The sequence below is a fragment of the Rhea pennata genome, chromosome 11 (assembly GCF_028389875.1).
Source record: "Rhea pennata isolate bPtePen1 chromosome 11, bPtePen1.pri, whole genome shotgun sequence".
NCBI lineage: Eukaryota > Metazoa > Chordata > Aves > Rheiformes > Rheidae > Rhea > Rhea pennata.
This window is the reverse complement of record NC_084673.1, coordinates 21,665,792-21,685,388: the sequence shown is the minus strand read 5'-3', so window position 1 is coordinate 21,685,388 and position 19,597 is coordinate 21,665,792. Positions and strand designations below refer to the sequence as shown.

The window sequence follows — 19,597 nt, the reverse complement described above, 5'->3', positions numbered from 1 at the left end:
TAATAAATAGCGTTCAGTATTTTGTTGACTAGGACACTGAGTTTGACCCGGCTCCCAGTGGAGTGAGTCAGAGTTTGGAAAATTGATTTGTACTAGGCATGATCAAGATGATAATCTTATCAGGAAAAATATTCTCACCTGTGTTGCTAGTACATCTCATCCATGTTGCAAGCTGGAAAGGCTGAATTTTAAAAATCTGCCTGATTATTTTTTATGTGGTTTAGAGACTGTGATGATCTGGGCCAGTTTAACTTTCCAATGCATTTACCAGTGCTGTTTTGTTTGTGATTCAGGGGGAAATACTTAATATCCATTTTTGTGTGATGTTGTAAGTGTGCTGTTCATGGTAGATTTAGTGACAGTCTTCTTTTGCACTAGCCTGTCTTCTAAAAAATACAAGTAAACAAGCAAGCCCACTTGCTCTGGGGCCCAAAGCCATGGATCATTTGGCTTGGCTGAACTTTCCAGCTCTCCCTAAGGCTCATGAGGATGATTTTAGGAGGCAGTAAAAACAGAGGGGTTGAATCAATGAATCTTGAACCGTGATACTCAGAGAAAAATGTCTGAGCAGCCTTCTGGAGGTAACCTTGGTACATAGGATCATGATGGCCTTTCCAGGCAAGCTTCTTGCCCATTTTGTCTAATGTGACAACCCGACAGCTTGACCTTACTGCAAGAAAATCAATCCTCCCATTAACTCTACAAGAAGGACGGATCACTTACTCCTGTGAGAAACTTTTTCAGCTAGGTCCAAGACCAGACACATGCCCTGGGACTGAACTGTGGGCTCCCAAAAAGAAGACTGCATGTTTTTGCTGCCACAAGTGGTAATTAGTATTTAAAATCAAGTACCAGGCATTGCAAAAAATGTAAACAACAACGAAAACACGCGAGTTAACTTCTAGCACAGTTTGTCCACAGCTCTGCAAGGGAGACTGAAGGGGACCGTTCACCGCATGGCTTTGCAAAGCGGAGCTGCCTTCCCTGCTCAGTATTTCTAGCAGCGTGCTGCTGCAAACCAGCCCACTCCCTGGTTGCCCTGTGCTGCGAAAACAACTGCCATTTGGGCTGTCATGTTCTCCTCTCCTCTGCTGGCTGAGGTCACTTGCTTGCCTCTTCATTTCTATTCTTGCATATTCCTTTTTTTTGCCCCCTCCCACCTGACTTACCAAGAAAGACAGAGTGATTCTCATCAGATGCCTGCAAAGCCTTTGGGGCCTTTAGAGAAGGTGCCTGCAACCCCCCTAGAGCTTGCAGGACCACTGCAGCCAGACCATGTTCCTTCAGAGTCCCACCGAGAGCCATTTAACCTGCAACCGTCTTGCTTTTCATTCCCCTCCATCTTATTCCTGTATGTCCTACTGTTTATTGAGCTGATCATTCTTCCATAATGAGGAGGTTGTTTTTCTCTCTGTGGTTGCACTTTGAGCCCTGCTTTATTAAGGTGATACCAGGAAACTGCCTGAGTTAGCCTGAGTAGGTCCAGTTCTGCTTGCATAAGAAAAATGTTAGCTTCCCTGTGTATCTGTATTTTTCTTATGCGAATATAGGAGGAAGACAGGACACCAAGTTGCCTAGCAGAGGATCAAAAGAATGAAACAAGCACTGGTTCACATAGGAAGAGACAGGACAGAGATGTCCCTAAAACCAAGCAGGAATAATTTCATATTAAAGCTGCAGGTGTCTCGTAGATACTAACAGGGCTGCAGTACAAGATGGCTGCAAAGTTACTTTCCTCTGAAAGTCATCTGGATCACTTTTGCATAGAAAACTGGCCTGGAAAACCTAGTTTGCGATGAGATGTCTGACACTTCTTGCTCCGCAGCCAGATCACGTGAAAATCTTTGGCAAAGAATTTGGCACTCGCAAAAGCTCCTAGCGGGAACAATTCCCATCTGCAAGTGTAGAGGAAAAGAGTAACCTGCCGATTCCCTCAGCCTCTCTTCATGTGCAGAGTTCAGAGGGGTTTATGCTCACAGATGCTGCTCTCAACGTGGCTGCCCGGATGGGAATTGTTGTCTCCGCGTGCCTAAGGCCCGTGGTTATATCTGCTCTGTCGCTGGAGGCTAGGCTGGAAGAAAGTGGGAGAGATGAAAGCCATAAAGTTTGGGGAGCATGGGAGCTTTCAAGGAGAAACTGGATGACATAGCAATGCTTTTTGGGGGAAGAGGAACAGCAAAATAGAGCAGTAAAATTTGGAGCTTAGTAAACAATGGTGAATGATTTCCTGTAGGAAGCCGCTGCACTCAAAGAGAAAACAAGTTATGAAAATCCTTAAATCATTAGAGAGGCGGATGAGAACTCCAGAACCAGGTTGCAGGCTGGATAATGAGCTGAGTTTCGGACAGATTAAGATGTCTACCTTGTATTTAAGTATTTATTGTCAAGTGAACATGCCAGGCAACCATTTAGAAGTGCTCCTGCAGGACGCAAGAGTCAGCCTTGGAATTAGCTGCACCGTGTCTCTGACTGTCCCGTCAACTGGAGGGATCTGAGAGGGTGGGAGGCACGGTCATGAAAACAGCAGGAATTTTGCAAAGGATTTCATGTGCTTGTAGTGCGGGAGTTGTTTGATTCACTCCTTTTCATGGAGGAACTCTTCGTGAAGGGCACAGCCCTGGGCAGTCTTTACATGACGCTGTGCAAATGAGTTTTTGCATAGCAGCACGTCCACGTTCACATGCGAGCTCAAGAAATCAGGATTAGTAATTGCAGGGAGGAATATTCCATATATTCTGTAGGCACAAAGTAATGCTTCAGTACTGCAAATCAGGCAGTTGCCATACTTTAAGGTCTCCTTCAGAAAATAAAGATGGTCTCAGACAAAGTTCCTGATTGCAGAGCCCAGCATCACAGCTCCAAAATGGCCCAGGTGAGATTCAAATGCTACAAAACTAGAAAACTAAATGGGATCATGCTTGGGTTCTGGGGAAAAAAAAGAAGTCCAAAAATGAAAATTTACTGAATTTTATTATTGTGAAATCTTACCCTAGAGATGGACACAGCAGACTGCACACATCTTGAGTGGCGAAGGGGATTTATTCTGTCATACAGCTGTCCTTAATCTCTTTAGATGCCAGTAGGCAGATAAAGTTTCCAAAATATATCTCCTAGCACCTCAACAGTGGTGACTCTTTCTCGTATTTACCAAGCTAAGCTAAGGAGCAAATTTGGGGTAGAGGAAGCTCTACTAAAACTTCCTGTAGTGCCAGGCGGCTCTCGAGGTGTTGGAGTGAATTGGAGGATAATCTCCCCTTAAAGCCTTCAACAAAAGTTGCGTATAAAGCCCTTGTGGTCAGTACCCTCTTACATAGGAGAAAATGCAGGGGGATATCGGTGCTCCTTCTTCTTTCTCATCATTCCTTAGGTTTCATAGAATCAGTAAGGTTGGAAGGGACCTCTGGAGATCATCTAGTCCAACCTCCCTGCTCAGCAGGGTCACATAGAGCATGTTAGGCGGGGTTGCATCCAGGTGGGCCTTGAATATCTCCAGAGAAGGAGACTCCACAGCTTCTCTGGGCAGCCTGTGCCATGGCTCCGTCACTCTCACAGGGAAGAAATTCCCCCTCACGGTCAGGCGGAACTTCCTGTGCTTCAATTTCTGCCCGTTGGCTCTTGTCCTGTCACATGGGACAACTGAAAAGAGTTTGTCCCCATCCGCTTGACACTCTCCCTTCAGGTACTTACACACATTGATAAAACACCCCCTCAGTCTTCTTATCTCCAGGCTAAACAGGCCCAGCTCTCGCAGCCGTTCCTCATAGGGCAGATGCTCCAGCCCTCTGATCATCCTCGCAGCCCTACACTGGACTCTCCCCAGTAGCTCCATGTCTCTCTTGTACTGAGGAGCCCAGAATTGGATGCAGGACTCGAGATGAGGCCTCAGCAGGGCTGAGTAGAGAGGCAGGATCACCTCTCTCGACCTGCTGGCAACACTCTTCCCAATGCACCCCAGGAGACCATTGGCCTTCTTGGCCACAAGGGCACATTACTGGCTCATGGTCAACTTGTCGTCCACCAGCACTCCCAGGTCCTTCTCTGCAGAGCTGCTCTCCAGCAGGTCAGCCCCCAGCTTGTACTGGTGCATGGAGTTATTTCTCCCTAGGTGCAGGACTCTGCACTTGCCCTTGTTGAACCTCATGAAGTTCCTCTCCGCCCAACTCTCCAACCTGTCCCTGTCTGTCTGAATGGCAGCACAGCCCTCAGGTGTGTCAGCCACTCCTCCCAGCTTGGTATCATCAGCAAACTTGCTGAGGAGGCACTCTGTCCCTTCGTCCAGGACATTGATGAAGAAGTTGAACAGGATGAGACCCAGTACTGAGCCCTGGGGGACACCACTAGCCACAGGTCTCCAACTAGACTCCACACCACTGATGACAACCCTCTGGGCTCTGCCTTTAAGCCCGTGAACATTGTAATTTTAGACTGATTTTTTTGCTTCTCAGTCAGCTGCCATCATTGGATTTGCATTTCCTTAGTGCCAGGCGTGGCGGCATCTAGGTGAGGTTTTCCAGGGAAATGTGGATGGCACTGAAACAGGATTCACCTGTTGGAAAAATAAAACGATATGCGTTGCATGTCTGCTGAATAGTCAGTGCCTCATAAAGGAGATTTTATTCTCCCATGGAAAATCCAGCATAAAAATAGCTTCTGGTAGAGGTATTGCACGTAGAGTAAGTGGCATGTCACGGTGACAGGATGCACTGCAGACAAATTATGGGTTTTTTAAAAAGTCAAGCAGTGTTTTAGCATCGAAACGCAGCCTGTGCTAATTGCAGATGCCATTAATGTGACAACTAAAGCCACTCAGGCTGCTCAGCATCTGTTGGATCCCCAAAGGTTCAAATACCGGCAATGAAGTTGGGCCCTTCCTCATACCAGCTGCTTTGCAGGTGCAAAACCAGATTGTTTTGAGGCCGTTCCTTGAATGAGGCCAAATCGGCACCAATTTTTGCAGTCTCTTGCTTATCCTCTGCCAAGCAAGTGTATTGGTTGTGAAGAAAGATCCAGTTTCTAGTGGAAAAAAGTGGGAGCTTCCTCAGCCTGGCAGGATTTCTGCCATGAGCTGCTTGAGCACCTGAGCTTTGGCTCTTACTGGTTGCATGTCACATGTAACATCACAGTCTGAAGCTCTTGATTTTTGGGATCTAGAAGTGTCAGCCCTAATTCACAGTATCCTAGAAATAAAATGTAGCTCATCTGCATGGAGCACCTATTGGGCAAGCACCGTCACGTCACCAACAGTAAATCTGGTCTGCTCCAGCCCTCGGGAGTCAGCGCCTTTCGCCTGCAGGACGCAGGGAGGAAGCCTGGGGCAACCTTTCCGGAGCCGGTTTTGTTCATCGTTCAAGGACACAGAGTCTTCTGCTGTCTCTATAAAGTCCTTGTCTTTCCTTTTTTGGGAACAAGTGAGGGGGGTATTTCTTAGCTTGGGGAATGGGAACTTGTGATGCTGGGAATGTAGGATCTTAGGGAAAGAGCGGGGAGTGAGTTTGGGGACACTGAGCAGTTGCAGGAGGGAGGGAAGGCAAAGGTTTAAGGGAGACTGGGGAATAGAGGGAGATGAAGGACAGCAAGGCTAGAGCCACATGGAAAAATTGGGGCTGCAGGAGAAAATGGTGGTAGGACCATGAAGGGAAGAAACTTGTTTCACTGCCTTTCTTTCTAGGACCAAATGTCCTGCTCCTCATTCTGGAAGGTCTTTGTCTTGTGGGAGAGCCTTTCCCAGTGGCATCCCAACCACGATCCCTGCTTTCCTGAAGCATTGCAACCGCAGTCCCCTGCTTTCCGCTATGCCTGTGTCATACCCACGAGAGGGTGGCTAGTGGCAGGGGCACCTGCTAGGACTGCTTTTAGCATCCTTGGGCTTCTTGCCCACTGCCAAATCCCGGCCTTGTCCCTGCAGCGAGGGCAGAGAAGCAGGAAAGCCTGAAGGAGTTTGGTATCTTATTTTCCCACTGGCAGTGGGACAGCAGCAGCTACCTCTGGGCATTTGGGGAGCTCAGGACAGGCTGGGCGTTACTTCGAGCGCAGGGCAAGCTCTGCCTGTTGGAGTGAGCTGCTGAGATTGACATCTGCGGCTGTTTTACCTTTGTAGAGCTTTGCACAGAGGGCCTCTGGTCCTAAGGCCAGCTTATGGAAGAAGGGACAGAGAGCAAAGCCTGTGGCTCCCAGAGCAGCTCCCAAGAGCCAGGAGAGGACGGCCAGGCGTACAAATTAGTCTGGAGGCTCTGCGCCACAGCTTGTCCCTGCGAGGTTATTGGAGTATCATGCAGGGCCCTGCAGTTGGCTGATGATCCTAGCTACTCAGTACAAGGGTTTGGTAAAAGTAGGGCTGCTCACACTGGGCACTTGTGATCAAGTTGCTCAGGAGGGCAGATCGGTGGAACACAACACGCCACTGGAAGGGTCTGTATCTTTAATCCGTCGCATTACTTAATTGTGAGCTAGCATCCGAGGGTGACATATTATCTGCTGGGTTTGTCCTTGCGGATCTGCAGTGGAAGGAGATTAATAATCCAGATGGCTGGTAAAATGTTAGTTTTGTCATGCGTTCTGATTTTTACGAGACCATCAGCCCTCGATGCCTGTTCGAGTAAAATGTCCTCTATATATAGTGTATGCATTCAGCAGTCTAAATATATAATAATTACAGGTCAGCTAATGTTGGAGTGGTGCCATTTGGTGATTTTATGCATCATTTGGGAAGAGCTGCAAATTGATAAATCACATTTATACAGATTTTATAAAAATCACATAGAGTATTAACTAGCACAATGAAATGATCAGCTCTCTCTGGCTCCTAGAACTGGGTCCTTAGGCAAAAGGGGCTTTTTATTTGACTATTTTGCTTTTTTCTGCCTCTGCAAATTATTATGTTATGCAGGAACCGGTCATGACTTCCTAATTAGGACTGGGTTTTGAAATAGGGCTGTGAGACTCGTGATAAGGCTGTTCTCCACGTGCAGGGTGGCCTTTCAGTGTGAAGTGTCACTTAGCCCTCGCATTATGCAACCTGAAAATTTTCGGTAGTTTTTGCTGGCTTCTTTTAACAAAAGCTTAATATGAAGAGTTTGAAATGGTTTTCTAATGGCAGTTTATCGGGGCAGGCTCCATTTTTTTGGCATGCTGGACTTCTAGAAACGTGTGGGGGAGACATACACCGTGTTATATTATCTCAGCACCTGTGCTTTTTTGCATTGCAGAGGTGTTGAAAAAGACACTGAAGGCTGATTTATTATTGTAGGGTTGTTGGTGATTGCTGAACAGCTGTTGTTACTGTTTTTGCAAAAAAAAGAGAAAAAGAAAGAAGGCATTGAGTGGAGGTCTGCTCCAAGCCACAGCCCCTAGTTCCTTGGGAAGACAGGACAGGAGTCTGTAGAGACCTCCTGAAATCAGAGTGAGCTGCACAGCTGACAAGCTGTCAGGAAACTGAATTCCCATCACCTTCCTGGGGAAGGCATCACGGGCACTTAGCAGGGCAGGCAGCTACCTGTCTTGAGCAGGGAAGACTGGGGAAATGAGGTGAAACGAGAGAGACAGTAGAGTTTTGAAGCTGCTTTTACCAAATAGACTTTGTTGCTCCAGGCAGGAGGCAACTTGGTGCACTTGTGTCCCGTGCACGGTGGAAAGTCACCGGGCAAAAGGAGAAGTGTTTCTCCATTAGTGCTATCGTGGCTCTTATTTGTACAATTCAAGCATTTCAGGCAGGAGGATGTTTTTGGGAGAGTTGCATGTGTCTAAACCCTAGCGAATAAGGACAGTGGACTGGGCAATAATAGCGACCTTTGGAGTATTTTCTAGATCAACGGAATATGACATTTAATAAGGTACCGGGGAAAAGTAGTGTCACCCACAGTTTGCCTTTTCCACCTCACTGTCACCTCCAGTGTACCATCATTGAGGTCTGAGCGAGCAGGTCAGCGAAGCATAGAGGATCTGGCTTGCGGTGGTGGCGTTGGGTCAGAGGACACAATTACCACTGTAAAAAGTATAACTTTTCCTAGCCAAAATGCCGCACAGCCACTTCTTTGTGAGAGCGAAGGGGATCTGAGAGCTGCATAAATCCAAAAGCTGAAGTTGTAAGAGCAGCCGTACTGCATCAAACCAAAGGTCCGCCTAGCCGAAGGATTGCCCATGGTTGACTACAAGGATGGGACAAGCCCGCAGTGATGTGTTAAGCCCATGTTAGGATTTTGCACAGCTTTTTTTCAAGTCCCTCTTCAACGTACAGTCTGAGAACCTCAAAAATATTAATGAATAATGTAACTAGTAAGGGAGATTATGCCTATTTTATAGTTTAAGTGATTGGCCCAAAATCAGCAGCAGAGCTGGGAAGGTAACTCATCTTCTCTGAGCTGCGGTCTAAATTTCAAAGTGATCCCCCGGAGGAAAGACCCTTACTAGAGTTACTGACATGCAATGAGATGGATTCACGTCCCTAAGCGAAAGCTGGGGGATAGCTTGAAGATTTTGGCTGGTTTGGGTAAACAAGCAGAAAGTGAACTCTCTCCCTAAAAGCGCTAACCTCTGAGAGACTGCAGATCTTGCCTGAAACTCTTGGGAATAAAGACTGTCAGAGTAATTTCAGGTACCCAGCACCACCTGGAAGAATAACAATAAAATAATGCAAGAGAAAACACAAAAAACCCCCAGATATTAGCAAAGTTTTGAGGTTAAGGCAAAAAGTAGGAGTGCTGGACATGGCAGTGGGATTGCTCTTTCCATCACTTGAGGCTAGAGAGTGTTGGATGCATTTGGCTTCCTCTCTTAAAGATGACATCTTTGCATGTGTTTTTAATCTAAACCAGAAGTCATCTGGACTAGAATTGCAAGTTTTTCCATTGGAAGTGTGCATCCTGACAGGAAAGAGCAAACATTTCATTAAGAGAAAAAAAACAGTACTCCTGAGACTCCCATCTCTGGAAGCTCTGAGAGTCCGTATGACACCCGCCAGGCACATCGAGTTGTGAGGTTTTCCAAAATAAATGGAAGTTGCAATCTTGGAATTTGCGTTACAGTTTCAAAGGCTTTAGGACTCATACTTTCCAAGTTTTACCCTTCCACTGTTATGAAGATTAGATCTTCCCTACTTTTATTTTTTTTAATATGAAAATAGAGATTTTTTTAAAAAAATACCCTCCGTTGCAAAACTGACCAGAGTATCATGGCACTTGGTAATGAGCTGTTCCAGTTGGGTTTAGGAGCTGCAAAATACTTTTTCCTAACAGCAGAAAGGTAGGCTGGGAAGATACTTTTAACTTCCACAAACAGGATTTGAGGGCTTAATGTCTACCTTGGTGCCGCTTGATTTTCAGCATGTGTTTGGCTTGGAATAGCAATAAAGCTGTCACTAGGCTGTATCCCTCAAAGACCTGTCGGCGCAACTGTGTCTTTCACAGCTCGAGCCCATTTTCTGTTCCGAGCACGGCCCCTAGGTTTTTATAGCTGAGCCCCCACTAAAATCAATGGCACTGATGGAAGTAAATCAGTCCCCCAAGAGCGCTTTGGCAGCCTACTCCGTCACGGCGCTTACTCAGAAGCGATGCTTGGAAGTTTATTTTTCAGCATAAAGCATGGCTCGCGGGTGTGAAGCCTTGCTCCATCTAGAGGTAATTGAAACCTCTTTCAAAGCAGAAGGTGGGGGGTTGCTGGAGAGGGCTTGAGTCCTCGATGTCCTCATTTTGGGGTGGAATGGCATCGTCCCTCGCAGGCCTCGGGGGTCAGTGTGCTCGCCCGTGCTTACTGCTGAGGGAAGTCATCCAAAAGTCCTCCAAAATGCTGCATGCAGCCCCCAAACTGGGTAACATTGGCAGGCAAGTGGACGGGACGGGACCCATACAATCTCTGCAGCCAACGCCATGCCAGAGAGCTCTGCAAGGGTGGAAAATACCTCATCTCACACAAAACACCTGGGGGAAAACAGGCAGGGCAGCTCACCAGCACGCTGCATCACCCAGGTCCGTGGAGGAGGCGAATGACACCTCCAATGTGTCTAAGACAGCGTGGCTGCAACTGGCTCTGGTCACAGAAGTCACCTCCTCCAGCACCTGGAGCTGCATGGCATTTCTGCAGACGCTCACTTCTAGGGCGTGTTTAACCCCTTGGGCTCCTTGCTTCATCTGTGCGCTGCGGCTGGTGTTCCCACGTTGGGCTTTTCTCACCTCCCCTGATTTCCCCCCACTGCCTAGCCAGTGACCAGCAGAACTGGTGACTTTAGCGTTCACTTCGTGTTGAACCGCAGTTGTTGTTGTTGTTGTGAAGTTTACTGCGTCATTTACATTGCACTAGAGAAGAAATGGGTTTTCTTCCAAAATCACAGTTTCTTGACCTTTAAAACTCACCGTAGGAAGACAAAATGTAGGAGCTGTAAGAAGAGAAGATGTTACTGAGCAAAATGCAATCGTTGATTAGAAAAAACAGGGAAGAGAGCTCGGTGAAGAAGATTCGGATTTCTTCACTTTGCCACTGTAAAGGAATGCAGCCTTTTACAATCAAGATATCAAAAATGGAATTTGTGCTGAACAATGCGAAACATTTGAAAACTATTTTTAAGTTTCAAGCCCTCCAATATTTTTGGCTTTGACTGTTGAGAAGGAAACTTGATTCATTTACATAACAACTTAGATGACTTTAGTAAGATCACAGTGTTGCTGTGTGTTTTAGGTAATGTTTGCTTGCAAACTTTGTCAAGCCCACTTTGAGTCAACAGAGTCGTTTAAAGCAGGTTTTGTTTTAGAGAGAAGGTAACAAAAGGAGGCTGCTTGATCCATGCGCTGTGTGCAAAGAGCAGCCTTCTCCACTGGGACTAGGAGATAGTGTTATTTTTGGGGTTACAGCTTCCATATGTGGTGACGGAAAGAAAATTCAGTGTGCTGAAAATGTAGTGATCCTTCTTCATCCGACTTCCTCCTGTCAGAGCAGACCCTAACTGATGGTGTGTGAGAACCAGGGAAAGTCATGCTATATGCTTATATCTGCATTTTTTTTTTAGATTGGTCCTCTGTACGTATGAACACGTCTTGGTTCACTGCACCTGATAGCATCCAGCAGTCCGGTCACACCTTCATAGGGTCATTTTATATTTGGGACCAAAATGTTATAACTTAAAATCTTTTTGCTAATGGTGGGGGTATCATTTGAGGCCAGTTACGCCAATATAAAAATGGCTTTTTTTGAGGTGGTAAGCTCTCGTAGGTACCCTGGTGCATCACCGTCCTCTTGAGAGCTGCTCCAGTGGCCGTCTGAGCCCAGGGGGCATGCTGGGGAGAGGCCAGGCTGTAAGGTTGGAGGTGTTGCAGGATCTCTCTGTGTCCTCCAGTCAACTACCAAGCCGCTGTTCAGTTGGTTGTCTCCTGATGCTTTTCCAGATAAAATTCTTGCTATTCCTTCTTTTCCTTGCAGCTATGGGTGAACCAAGAGGATGGAGTGGAGGAAGGAACCAGCGAAGTGCAGAATGGCCATTTGGATCCAAGCGCCGACTGCCTCTGTCTCGGCAGGACCCTCCAGAACCGAGACCAGATGAGAGCCAACGTCATCAACGAAATCATGAGCACGGAGCGCCACTATATCAAGCACCTCAAGGACATTTGCGAGGTACAGGGTGGGTTGTGATGCTGGGACCGCGCAGTGGGGTGGGTCAAGTGCCACAGCTAGACAAATGGTGGGCTGTTGAGAACTGAGGACAGGCTTGTACGTGGGTGATGGGAGAAGGAGATGCAGTTTGTTTATAATTAGCGTGTATAATAGAGGAACAGTATCTGTCAATAAATATTGATACTTAGAGTATTTTCTTCTAGATCTCCTAATTAGCTTTAGTTTGTATTAACTAAAAATACAAGGTTTGGATCTTTTTCCATACCCCTTTGAAAAAAATGATGAAGTTGATATCTTTCAATCATTCTTCTTAATTAAATCTCATTGCCAACTACTTTGGAACTCGTGATTGAGGGAATTAGGTTGTAATTAAACAAATCGGTTAACCATTTCGTCCCTGTTTTTCACATCGCGTTTGCAATTTCCCCTTGCTCGGGATGGCTCCTGTTTGCCTTTGCGTAGACTGAGCTGGAGAGCGAGACAGTGTCAGCACGGGAACTGAAGTATGTCAGATTTATGTGGTGTAAGGGCAACTGCAAGCAGATGATCCCTGGCTTTGAAGCCCAATCTCTCACATCCTCAACCCAGTTCTCCTTCGTTATGTTACGGTTACTGTCAGTCCAGAGTAGTATCCGCAGCGCCTTAAGTGTCCTGCAGCACTGCCTTCGTGGCACGAGCAAAGCCCAGCGTCAAGCGTGTGGGGCGCTGGGTGCTTGGGAAGGGGAACGCCAGGCTGCGCCCTGGAGCGGTGCAGACCCCTTGGGTGCTGTGCGCAGGGAGTGCTGCTGTCACTTGGAGGTAGAAGTCTGTTAGCCCTAAAACCGAAGCCTGCGGCTTTCGGCTCCTCCCTCCGAGGGTTTGGGATTTAGCCATCCTGTGCCCAGTCTTTGCAGAGTCAAAGTGGTGGAGTCCCTTTTGAATCCTCCTCAGAAAATTTCTTCCTCCTCCCTTCCAGCTTGCCACTTTTCTATTGACAAGCAGCCATGCCGAAAGCATCTGTGATGCTTTTCAAGTATGGAAGAGTCGTGGGATTTCAGTTTGGGAACAGAAGAGCTTAATTTCACTGTGTTATTTCAGTCAGAAGTGTTTGCACTGAAGAAGTGAAGAACTGCCGGAACTTTTCCACGTACTGTTTCTTTGCCTGCATTTGCACTGTTTAAAAAAGAAAAACAACCTGAACTTGCATTTGCCATGTCACCATGCCTTCGCCATGTCAGTGGAGTGACACTGATTTTCAGCACTTGATGATATGCCCTGTACGTGAAGGAGCTCTCTAAGGCTCTTCCCTTGCTTTGTGTGATACAGAACGGTATTGAGGGGATAGATCTGCCCTCCAGGTAGAGTACCAGGGGATGATTCAGCCGCCTCTTCTGCAAAAGAAGGAAGACAACTGCACTGGGCATTCTCATCTGTAAAATGATGGGCCGCCCATTGCTGGGGAAAATCTCATTTTGCTCAGTTTAATCAGAGCAATCCCTTCTGCCCCAAGAAGGCTCAGAGACAGCTAAATCATGGCTGGCCCTGCACGGCTTGATGGGACTGTATCTGTGCGTAAGAGGAGGGTGGCTGGAGATGGAGAGGCACTAGTGGCTGGATTCATCTGGAGGTGTTACCTGTGCCGAAGAACAAGTAGCCTCCAGACAAGTGTGACGAGGGGCAGAAGCGCCGTTGACAGTGGCAAATCCCCCCTTTCCCTCTGCTCCTTATTTTAAGACATCAGGGCAAACAGCTGGGTTATGATGAATTGCAGGGATTGAAAGAGGAATTCTGGCCGGGTGGTGAAGGTCGAGCCTGATTTAGTATTGAGTTTAGCAACATGTAGTTACATCCTCAGTGCTGTAATGAATAACGAGTCCTACCAGCAGTGGAACACCTTAAGATGGGTGGTGGTTATCACAAGACTGTAGCTCCCACTAGGTGATTAAGAGCCCTCAGATTGCTCTTTTCTGCTTTCGGATGCATTCCGGGTGCCTGCTGGTGTATTATGATACTCCGTGTTATTATTCATAACACCCATCGCACTAGTCCTGCCAAGTCAGGAGCTCCAAAGCTAGCCAGCGCCGGAATAGAAATGACCTGTGCAAGCGGAGAGCTTTGCAGCGCAGCTGGCTTGGAGGGGGGGTATTCTGCACCGCAGCAGAGCGCCGCAGCCCCCACGGCCGTTGCTGCTGCGCCCTCGCTCGGAGCCCGAAGGTCCGGTTGCTGCCCAGTGAAACCGTCTGTGTGAAGGTTTATACTAGGGGGCAGAACGCTGTCTTTTCCCTGGACTGCGTTATCAGGAGTGGCTGGGTCATTATTCTGAAACATCCCCAAGGGGAAAAAAAGGTTTTGTGGTTTTTTTTTGGGGGGGGAGGTTTTTTAAAAGAAAAGGAAAGAAAAAGACTGTTGCATCAGGGAAATATCCCAGCTGTAGCAATTTAGGGTTTCAGAGTTAGACCTTTAGGAAAATAACAAGCTACTGAAAACTGAGCTTTTATAATAGGTAGCAGTAGCCAGCTTTAATGGTAGACATCACTGCTCGCTCTCCATCCTGTAAAACCCATAGATAGGCATGGGCATCTCCCGGCGCGCAAAGATGTCCTCCCTGCCACCAGGAGCCCGCAGGCTGCGGTCATGATCCGCAGATGCCCCGAACACCTGCAGCTCCCTTCGCTGCAAAGGGCAGGGACGTGGGGAGGACACGCCGTGCACGGCCCTGAGCAGGAGGCTGACGGGCCTGTGCCTGATGCGGGGTGACGTGGGGAGAGCAGCGGCGATGCTCGAACTGGGGGCACCTTCACGAGAGCAGGGGCAGAGGAGGTGACGTGAGCTGCAGCGGGAGGAGAAGCTGCAGCAGGGCTCCAAGGAAGAGGCTGCTGAGCTTGGAGAGCCATGGAGAATTCAGACCAGAATACAGATTAAGGTTACAAGGGTGAATTCAGTTAGTCTCGTTTTGATTTTATTTTTTTCGTAATTTTGACTGGATTCTGCCTGAGCACTGCTTTGGTGCCAGGCCAGCTCTGAGTGTCGTGGGGCAAACTTCCTCACTGCAGCTTAGCATGTCAAGCTGAGTCTGCTGTGCAGAGCTGACGGGACAAGTTCTCATGTGGTCTGAGTGACGTTAGCTTGACTCATTCCCAGAGACAGAGAGCGACCAGTTGTGTGTGCTGCCTCCGAGCCAAGCAGCACGAAACATTCTTGGCAGAGATGCTGTCCATCTCCAGAGGGCCACAGATGAGGAACTGCTGGCCCTTCGTGACCAGCTGCTCCTTAGTGGGTGCCTGATTGGAGGGAAGCTCAGTGGAAAACTTTGGATTAATGGGGAATTGGTGGCATGCAAAGAGATTGCTGAATTGTTAGCAGGCATTCCCGTATTTCAGAGGAATGCATAAACCTACAACTTTTCAACTTTTTTATATCTCTCTCTCTATATATACATAGTTAGATAGATAGATATAAAATATGTATAAATATTTTCCCCAGTGCACAATTTGTAGCTGGCTTTTGCAGCTTGCTTGCATACATCTAGTCTTTCTGGTTTGGAGCTGGCTGCCCTTTTGAGGAACCAGATTATGTTACTGCTGGGCTTTATGTATTTCAGGTGGGCCCCATGGCAGTCGCAGTCTGCAGCTCGAGAATCAGCGGTGCCTGTGGGGAATAGGAGCGGGGAGGAACCGATGCACCCTTATGTGCCTGATGTTCAGTATCTGCTGCTGGCAGGTGTCTGAATAAGCGCTTTGGAGTCCTGACTGCCTGTGGGCAGACGTGACTCTAGCATGCTTTTCTGATTCAAACAGCCTGAACTTTGCTCTTGTGCTTATTCTTGATATGTGAGTATCTGCATAGCACGTCACACTCATGCATGATGCTCGCCCAGATGCTGTGGCCACTGCTCTAGAGAGCAGTATTTTTAGATAACCTAGTGCTGTCCAAATCGAAGGGTCCTCACAAAGGCAAGCTTTCATCCAAGCTGGCTCAGAAATGGAAAGAAACCGGAATTTCGTCTCCTCTTTCACCTTGCTCTCAGCCGGACAAGGAAAAGGATGGATGGATTGGACACCTCTCCTGACTCTCCCTGTACCCACTCCAGAGTGGAGAGAACTTAGTACTTAACCTCCTACAAATACTTTCTAACTTTGGTCTATGCCTTAGGGACTACATGGAAAAGCACTTTAAAGGGAGACAGTTTGACTGCTATTTTTAGGTATTTCATTGAGCAAAACACTCTCCAACATCTGTTCATCAGTCAGCTATCCATTCTCTGAGCAAACCTGATGGAACAAGCAGGAGGAAGATGACATTGTTTTATGTAACAGAAGTAAATTTACTGGAAGAAACAATGCAGCAGCCTTCTAGCTGGTGCTTGCTGTGTTTTATAAATAAATCTTTAGTCTCCCATTTGCTTCCTTGTGCTGGAAATCAACCATCCAAATGCACAGACTAGGTACAGGTTAAGGCTTGGGAACTCCGTGCATGCATTCATTTTTCCCTGTGGTTTTATAGGTGCCTGCACAGAAATGTGCTGCTTCAGCTTCTCTGCAACACGTGACTTAGATAAAGTGATGAGCCGTCGTGGAGAGGACGGGGAACGTTCAAGACAGTAGTCACAGCCAATAGCAACCGCAGGGCTGAAAGATGTTCACATAAATCAGCCATTGACTGATTTCCTAGAGCAGGGTATGCGAGAAGGGAGGCCGGCTTGCAGCAGTCATTCAGCACTGCTGGCACCAAAGCCGAGGTCCGAGAGCCTGACTTTTTGAGACGAGTCCACGTGGCTTTTTCAGCTGTTCTGGGATCAGCAGGTAATCATGAAAAGCAGCGCAGAAAGCATTTTGCATTATTCCTTGCTAGTTTGGATTTTCATTTGCCCTGCAGCTGTCCTGCAACCTGGGGACCAGCCTGTTCCCGTTCCTCCTCGCCTTGATAAAAGAAAGAGGGAAACCCAGGAAAATGAGTCAGCAAGGAGCTCCTAAGGAAACCCTGAAAGCAAAGAGACCTAGATTTAGCAAATGTAAAAGGTATTCCATAACCCAACTGAAGAAGCAAGCCAGTTCATTATATGGTATCTTTTAAGGTGGTCATTTCAGAGGTTGGCTCTTTGCCAGGTTGGCCAAAGTTGCATTTATCATTCATCTATTTGAAGTTCTCCCTCCCGGGAACCACATGGTGAGGCTGAAGGACAGTTTATTATAGCGTTGCAATAGTTTGCATTGTCTCTCAGCAGCTGCATGTCACCAGCTGGCTGCTCATCTGTGTGACTAAGCATCTATAGTTCCCAAATATAGCAGTTCAACCGGAGCTGTTGGCACTTTTTCCCTTATTTTTTTTTAACTCTCCATACATAATAAAGGACAAAGTCGTCTCGGGATGACCCCCATGTTGTCATTTCAGTCGAGAGGCCACAAGCAGGACGAGGACAGCATGTAGCACTTGATACTTGGCCCCTTCAAAGTTTCTAGTCTAAACGGTCAAGACAGGCAAAGCTCAGAGAGGTGAAATGATTTGCGCAATGTCACATAGGCCAGTGGCAGAGGCAGAAAAGCAGCCCAGGCAATCCCGAGCTGCAGCGTGCCGCCCCGTCCCCTAGACCACGGGTGATCCAAGCAAGCGTGTTTGAATTCCTCATGATTCAGACGAAACCAGGATGGTGAGTTCATGGACAAGTTCCTGTGTGATGTCCAGCTGATCTTGGCCACAGTACCAGTATGTACCATAGGCTGATGAGGAATAAATAAGGAGGATCTTCTTATTGCTGCACTGGGCTGAGATTCAGGAGACCTGAATTTTTTGCAGCTCCACCACAGATTTATTTGGTGATTTTGGAGAATGTCCTTAAACTCTCCGGATCCCAATTCTTCCTCTCTCTTTCACCATTTATCTTTCATGCCTATAGACTCAGTAAGAGAACCCGATGTTTGCACAGAGCAGGGCACAAAGCCTTTTCATCTAGTCCCACTTCAGAAAGGAGGAAAACCAAATGAAGGCGAGAGCTGAGAAAACAGGACAAAATTTCTCCCTCGTTTTCTGCTGCTTGCAATAGCGGGTTTGGGGGAATCCAATGAAGAGCAGGAGATAAAAGCTAAAATAACGCTGCTTTCCTCTAGATGGCATAAACCCCGTTGCCTAACGAATCCGGGAAAGCTGGCGTGCTTTGATGCGTTTCCTTCGGCTAGCGGCAGGCTTCGGGAGCGTTTTCGCTCGGTGCCGGCGCGAGGGTGCACCGTGTGCAGCTTGGGCAGGCCGCGTGCCCCCGCAGCGGCTGTGGTGGCTCCCCTGAACGTTGCGCGCTGCGGGGCGGTCGTTTCTGGAGGAGCGGGCGCGCGAAACTCCGTCTCTTTGGAGCTATCGGGCAAGTTTTGCCCGCGGGGAGGGACGGAGCGGTTTTGAGGCTGTGCTGATTGAGGTGCTGGGGGGGAGACTTTCCCTTTGCAGAACCGATCTGTGCGGCAGCTGAGGACTCCGCGCTGTCTTCTGCATGCTCCTTACTCCCCTACGCACGCTGTCTCCAGCGGGTCTCTGCCGACACGGGCTGGCCAGCCCCACGGATAGTGGTTCTGGTGGGTCCGGAGCAAGAATAGTGCTGTTGGCTGCAGCGGGAACAGCGGCTCTAAGTGCCAAAAGCTGCACAGGAAGCATCAGCTGCCCAAAAAGGGGCTTGATCTGCTTACTGCATCCCGAATCATAGGCAGGAGTGGATGGAGACTGTCATGCCATAACAAGCGGATTTTGTCTTCGGAGCTATGTTCTGATTCTGGTTTTACTTACTATTTCCTCAGGAAAAAATCTGGGAGTTGCATTAGTAAAAATGTCCAGCTATTTTCCTTTTTTTTTTTTTCAGTCTAAAACAAGAAGTGTTTGCTTTCTTGCTGCTCTCCTGGGATTGCCAGAGTTCACGTTATTTAATGCATTGCTCTCCCTTACTCCTTACAGGGTTACTTAAAGCAGTGCCGGAAGAGGAGGGATATGTTCAGTGATGAACAGCTAAAGGTCATCTTTGGCAACATTGAAGATATCTACAGATTTCAGATGGGTTTTGTCCGGGACTTGGAGAAACAGTACAACAATGAGGACCCCCACCTCAGCGAAATTGGACCATGTTTTCTTGAACATGTAAGTGCACTTGGCCTTTTTCGTTGGTTTTCCTTTTTTTTTTTTTTTCCTCCCCGTGAATTTGAATTTAATACCTTGTAGGTATAAGGGAGTCCAAAGGAGTTTAAGGAGGCCTTGCTTGTGTTTCACCTCTAAATTTGTCTCCCCTAGGAGAGAAGTTGATCCAAAAGTAAAGCAGTATTTTTTTCTAGAAAATTGAGAAAAATAGCAGAGGTCTTTTCACCTATCATTTCCCAACGAAATGAGTTTTCCTGCTAAGAGGTACGGACTGTCAGGGGCTCGTTTGCAGGAGAGGAAAGCAAACGCTCAGGATCTTCACTCTGGCAACAAGACGCATTTGCTAGGGATGAAAAACCCGTCCAGCTGCAGCTCCTGCCCGTGCTGGGTGGGAAGGTGCCGGTCGATGCCTCGTGCTGAGTGGCAGCAGGGCAGCAGATAGCTTACTCATGCCGTATGCAAAACGAAGAGGACGTTTTTGCTGACAATATAGTCCTGGAGGCTTTTGCCCACCCCATCCTGCCATTGCATAAGCCCCATATTACACGAGCTGATAAATTGGCCGGTGTTGTAAGTATGTCAGGAAATGTCAAGAAAATTAGAGTCCAGGTTTTTCAGACTTTCCTTCAGGGAGAATGAAGTGCTATATCAGAGCTTACGTAAGACCCGGGATGCAGATCCTATAATGTATTACTTCATTACTTACAGTCAGGGCTGAGCTGGCCATGTTCACGTATTATTAGAGAAATTTATGATAGACGGTCCTGAAACTTCAGCAGGGCATCCCTGAAAAGGTTCACAGCTGCTCTTAAGCATCACTGGTCTTCTAATTGAAAAGGAACTTTATTTTTGAGAAATTGCATTATGGCATTAGCATCACTCTGTGTATCTCTAGGGCTAGGTGCTCTAGGGAGGG

The 19,597-nt window shown here is 47.5% G+C and overlaps 1 protein-coding gene across 8 annotated transcripts in view; it reads left to right on the top strand.

Annotated features, from left to right (window-relative positions):
• Positions 1 to 19,597, top strand: part of ARHGEF9 (Cdc42 guanine nucleotide exchange factor 9) — a 200,487-nt gene that overhangs the window by 131,776 nt on the left and 49,114 nt on the right. For all 8 annotated transcript variants that reach the window (XM_062584967.1, XM_062584964.1, XM_062584965.1 and 5 more), the window contains 2 exons: positions 11,404 to 11,595; positions 18,505 to 18,684. In XM_062584967.1, coding sequence (XP_062440951.1) covers positions 11,404 to 11,595; positions 18,505 to 18,684 — 372 coding nt within the window. The remainder of the gene's footprint in view (positions 1 to 11,403; positions 11,596 to 18,504; positions 18,685 to 19,597) is intronic.